The sequence below is a fragment of the Nannospalax galili genome, unplaced genomic scaffold, assembly GCF_000622305.1.
Source record: "Nannospalax galili isolate Female #2095 unplaced genomic scaffold, S.galili_v1.0 scaffold476, whole genome shotgun sequence".
Classification (NCBI taxonomy): Eukaryota; Metazoa; Chordata; class Mammalia; order Rodentia; family Spalacidae; genus Nannospalax; species Nannospalax galili.
In genome coordinates this window covers 1,000,078-1,003,806 of record NW_008338274.1, presented here as the reverse complement: position 1 = coordinate 1,003,806, position 3,729 = coordinate 1,000,078, and the positions used below count along the sequence as shown (strand labels likewise).

The 3,729-nt window shown below is 37.7% G+C and overlaps 1 protein-coding gene across 1 annotated transcript in view; it reads right to left on the bottom strand.

Moving 5' to 3' along the window:
• Window positions 1-1,539, bottom strand: part of LOC103734191 (short-chain dehydrogenase/reductase family 16C member 6-like) — a 55,702-nt gene extending 54,163 nt beyond the window's left edge. Inside the window, 1 exon segment of the mRNA XM_008833084.1 lies at window positions 1,225-1,539. Coding sequence (XP_008831306.1) covers window positions 1,225-1,539 — 315 coding nt within the window.
• Window positions 1,540-3,729: the final 2,190 nt, after the last annotated feature.

Genomic DNA, 3,729 nt, shown 5'->3' with positions numbered 1-3,729 from the left:
GGTAAGTCAGGCAGAGAGCAGGAGGCCCCTGCTGAGAAAGGGAGTCCTTCCATATAGCGCCAAGCCCCTTAGAGCTATCTGGACATGGAGAAATACAACCCTAACAGCAGGGTTTCCCAACAACTTATAGATAATATAGTTTTTTTTTTTTTTTGTATATTTGAAGTATATATATGAAGTTTTGACTCTGCTTTGTGGCCCTGAATAAAGGCTGGTACATTTGCTCTTCTAAGAAAGCAATTAAGCCCATATGTCCAACCACTTCCCTTACTTGGTTTCTCATACTCTAAGTTACCAATATGCCTATCTTAGTCAGGCCCAAGTCAATTATCAGAAAACCAAGATAACCCCATGCTCCAGAGCCCTCTGAAATTATTCAGCTTGTCCAGTTATTAACTAGCTCACCTGCTCTTTCCTGTGGAAACAAGCATAAAGGTTTCTACTCTCCCTTTGTCTGAAGATCCACCTGATACTTCCCTTGGTAACCCCCTACATGCTATGCTGTGTCTGCCCAGGGGACTGTGACTAAAGCAAAACATTTCACAAGAACTTAGATGGTATCAGGAAGTGAAGAAGCATCTTTGTACACTGAGTGCTTCTCCCCTATGCTCTTTACTCTGTATTTTCAGAACATGATATGGCAATGGAATTGACACAGAGGATGGAACTGAGTAAAAGTGCATATTAAAAACCATGTTCTCTGTTTCCTTATGGTCATATACTTCCTCCCCTGGCCCATACAATCTTTCTGCTCCCTCTTCCACAATGGTCCCCAAGCCCTACAGGCTCCTGGGGCCTTGCTCATTTGAACTTAGAGCAACATAGACATCATGTACAAGACCCTTGCAAACTCAATCAGACAAAAACCAGCATAGCACTGGGGAAATGAAAATAGAAATGAGCAACAGGCCACACCTTTGGCAAGGAACTATTGTCAGTTAATCACTTCTAGGTGAGGGAAAGGTAATTGGTCTTCTTTAAGGGAGAGACACTAGATAGGCTGAACAGGCTCCTGTGAATGAGCTCACACCAAGGGACAACTTGACTCCATAGGCTTTAACCTATATGACAAAATGCATGAAGTCTTGTGGATGGTCTATGGTGGGGTACAGATAGAGAAGAGGGACTAAATATGATTAAAATATATGAAATTTGCAAAAATTCAATAAAAATATTTAAAAAACACATTCTCAGGCATAAAGCAAAGAGCACCAACCAGCTTACATGATCAGCAACTCTGTAGAACTCTTGCCTGTTGCTACAGTCATACTTATAGGCAAAGACTTTCACATCTCCCTTTTCTTTGATCAGTCTACATGTTTCCATATTGTCTTTTTGGTGAATATCCCAGTGAACTAAGATGGCCCCATGAAGGGCAAAATGTATGGCTAATAATCTCCCAAGTCCACTTCCTTCTCCTGTTACAATTTCTCCAGCACCATTCTTTTTCCTCTTAGGGATTATCTTGAAAACTGAAGATTCTAAAAAGTCATATAGAAACTTTCCCAGAAAAATCGCTGTGTCCACCAGTGCATTCATGTCAACAGACTGAAGAAAGCGATATCCTGGTAAGGAGAAAAGTATCTGGAAGCACATTGTACAGGTGCAGTACAGGTGAATCATTTAGTGCAACTGATTTTCAGTGCATTGAGGCACTGATTTTCAAATTACATGCCTTAGCAGCAACAGTCAAGACTGTTAAATGTTTAAGTTATGTAAGTAATGATTATGACATTTTATGCTAACAAGAACCAAATTTATAGGGTGCCTTTCTTTCAGATAATGTGATTGATAGGTAGATCATAGATCATCAGATAAGCTTTATACTTAAGGACACAAAGTCTGTGCCTTGACTCACTCAGTCTTACACAAGTAAATCAAGACTTTGAACACTTGGTCCAGTTATTTTTCTATTATATGGATGTACTTAATGATCTTAGAGCTAGCAGAAATGCAGTTTTCACTAGGCATCTGTTTAACAATAATATAGAAATAATATTTTACTACTTATTCGTTTATTCTTATGACCTTTGTGTGTCTTTGAGAATGATAAGCTGAGTATAATTGCTGCTATTTTACAGTAAGGACACTGAAACAGCAAATATTATTCAGGGTGACACAGCTAGCTAATCAAGGACAGAAGTTTCCTGAATTTATCATTCAGGTCTTTACAATAAGACTAGGCTATTCTTGGAGTTAGTGTGTCCTTTACCCACAGTCACCATTGTTTTTGAACAGATGATTTTATATTTCATTTCCTAGATTTTTGATGATTACATTCTGTTATACTTTAATAACCCTACAGGGTCATCTTATGTAGAAACCAGATAAAAGAACATGCAAAATCTGTACTTAAATGAACCAGAGAATTTGAGATAACCATGATGATGATGGTAAAAATGCTACTATCATATCATTATTATTAGAACAATGAACTCTACATATCAGGCAAATCTCAAGTGCTCAGCAGGCCTGATGTCATTTAAGTCTCCCCAAGGATGCCCTGTATTACTGTTGAGAGTGCTGTCGCTAAGAGGCTGCACAAATCACCCTGTGGCCACAGTTAATAGTAGTGAAGTTAGAAGTCAAATTCACACCATGACTTCAATACCCTATTCTTAAATTCTAAATAATATAACACCCTTCCCTCTCCTACTCAAATGATAAAAGTTGAATCTGGCCAAAGAGTTTTTTTTTTTTTTAAGATTGTTCCATTTTTAAATCAGTCAAGAATTAACTCAGATGTCCTACTGAGGATGCCAAAAGACCCAGGGTGTCATCATCCTGCTGTCAGTCCGGCCAGAAATTCCCACTGAGAGAAAATAGAGAAGCCTTATTTCCCAGAAAACATTACTGTAAATATTTATGTGGGGTTCAGAAGGGAAGAAAAAAAATGGAAGCAAGACAGGTTAAAATAATTCTGTGTTGGGCTTTAAAGATGCCAAGTTACAGTCTCTGCCATTGAGAAAGACTGTCTAGTGACTGCTGAGACATGGAGAGTAAGCCCAGGGCTGTAGCCTCCTAAGTGATGTAGGTATCCTCTTAACAAATGGATTGGCCCCAGGATTGAGTGACAAGGAGTCTGGTTCTCAGTAGGATGAGTAAAAGGAAGTATGTAGAGATGATTGACTTTACATTTATCTAGAAGGCTCCCTTCATGACAGAACAAATTACTTCTACTAACCTATTTGGCTTCATTTAGAATTTTAACTCTATTCTGAGTTATTCTTGGGGAATTTTAGGGAATTTCACTTACCTTAACACTCAGAATTAATGCTGATTTCCAATTTCCAACTAGGAAGGAGATTGAACTAAAAAAATATTCTTTCTCTTCTCCAAGCTTATATAGACCTTTCTGGGTCAAGCAAAGTCCTCAGGTATTTTGTACTATGTTTCAGTGATGAAAGAAAACCATATCAGATAATCTATTAAAAAATTACAGCTGTGATAGAGAAGGTGTTTGTTTATAATACAGAGAATACATGAGGATCGAGCATTTCCTCCTCTTTTTATCTATTCAGAATCTTATTCTCAGACTATATTATTTGATGCATCTGAAAGTCACCTTGCTTTGAAACTTCAGCAACTTATTATTATCCCTGGGGACTATTTGAAGGACAAAACTTTAAAAAGAAATCAGTTATTCATTGTTTAAAATGACTGTTGAGTCATATTTTCAGTTTACCGAAAGGAATTTTGGAACACAGTTTAAAAATACATGTAAGCCCA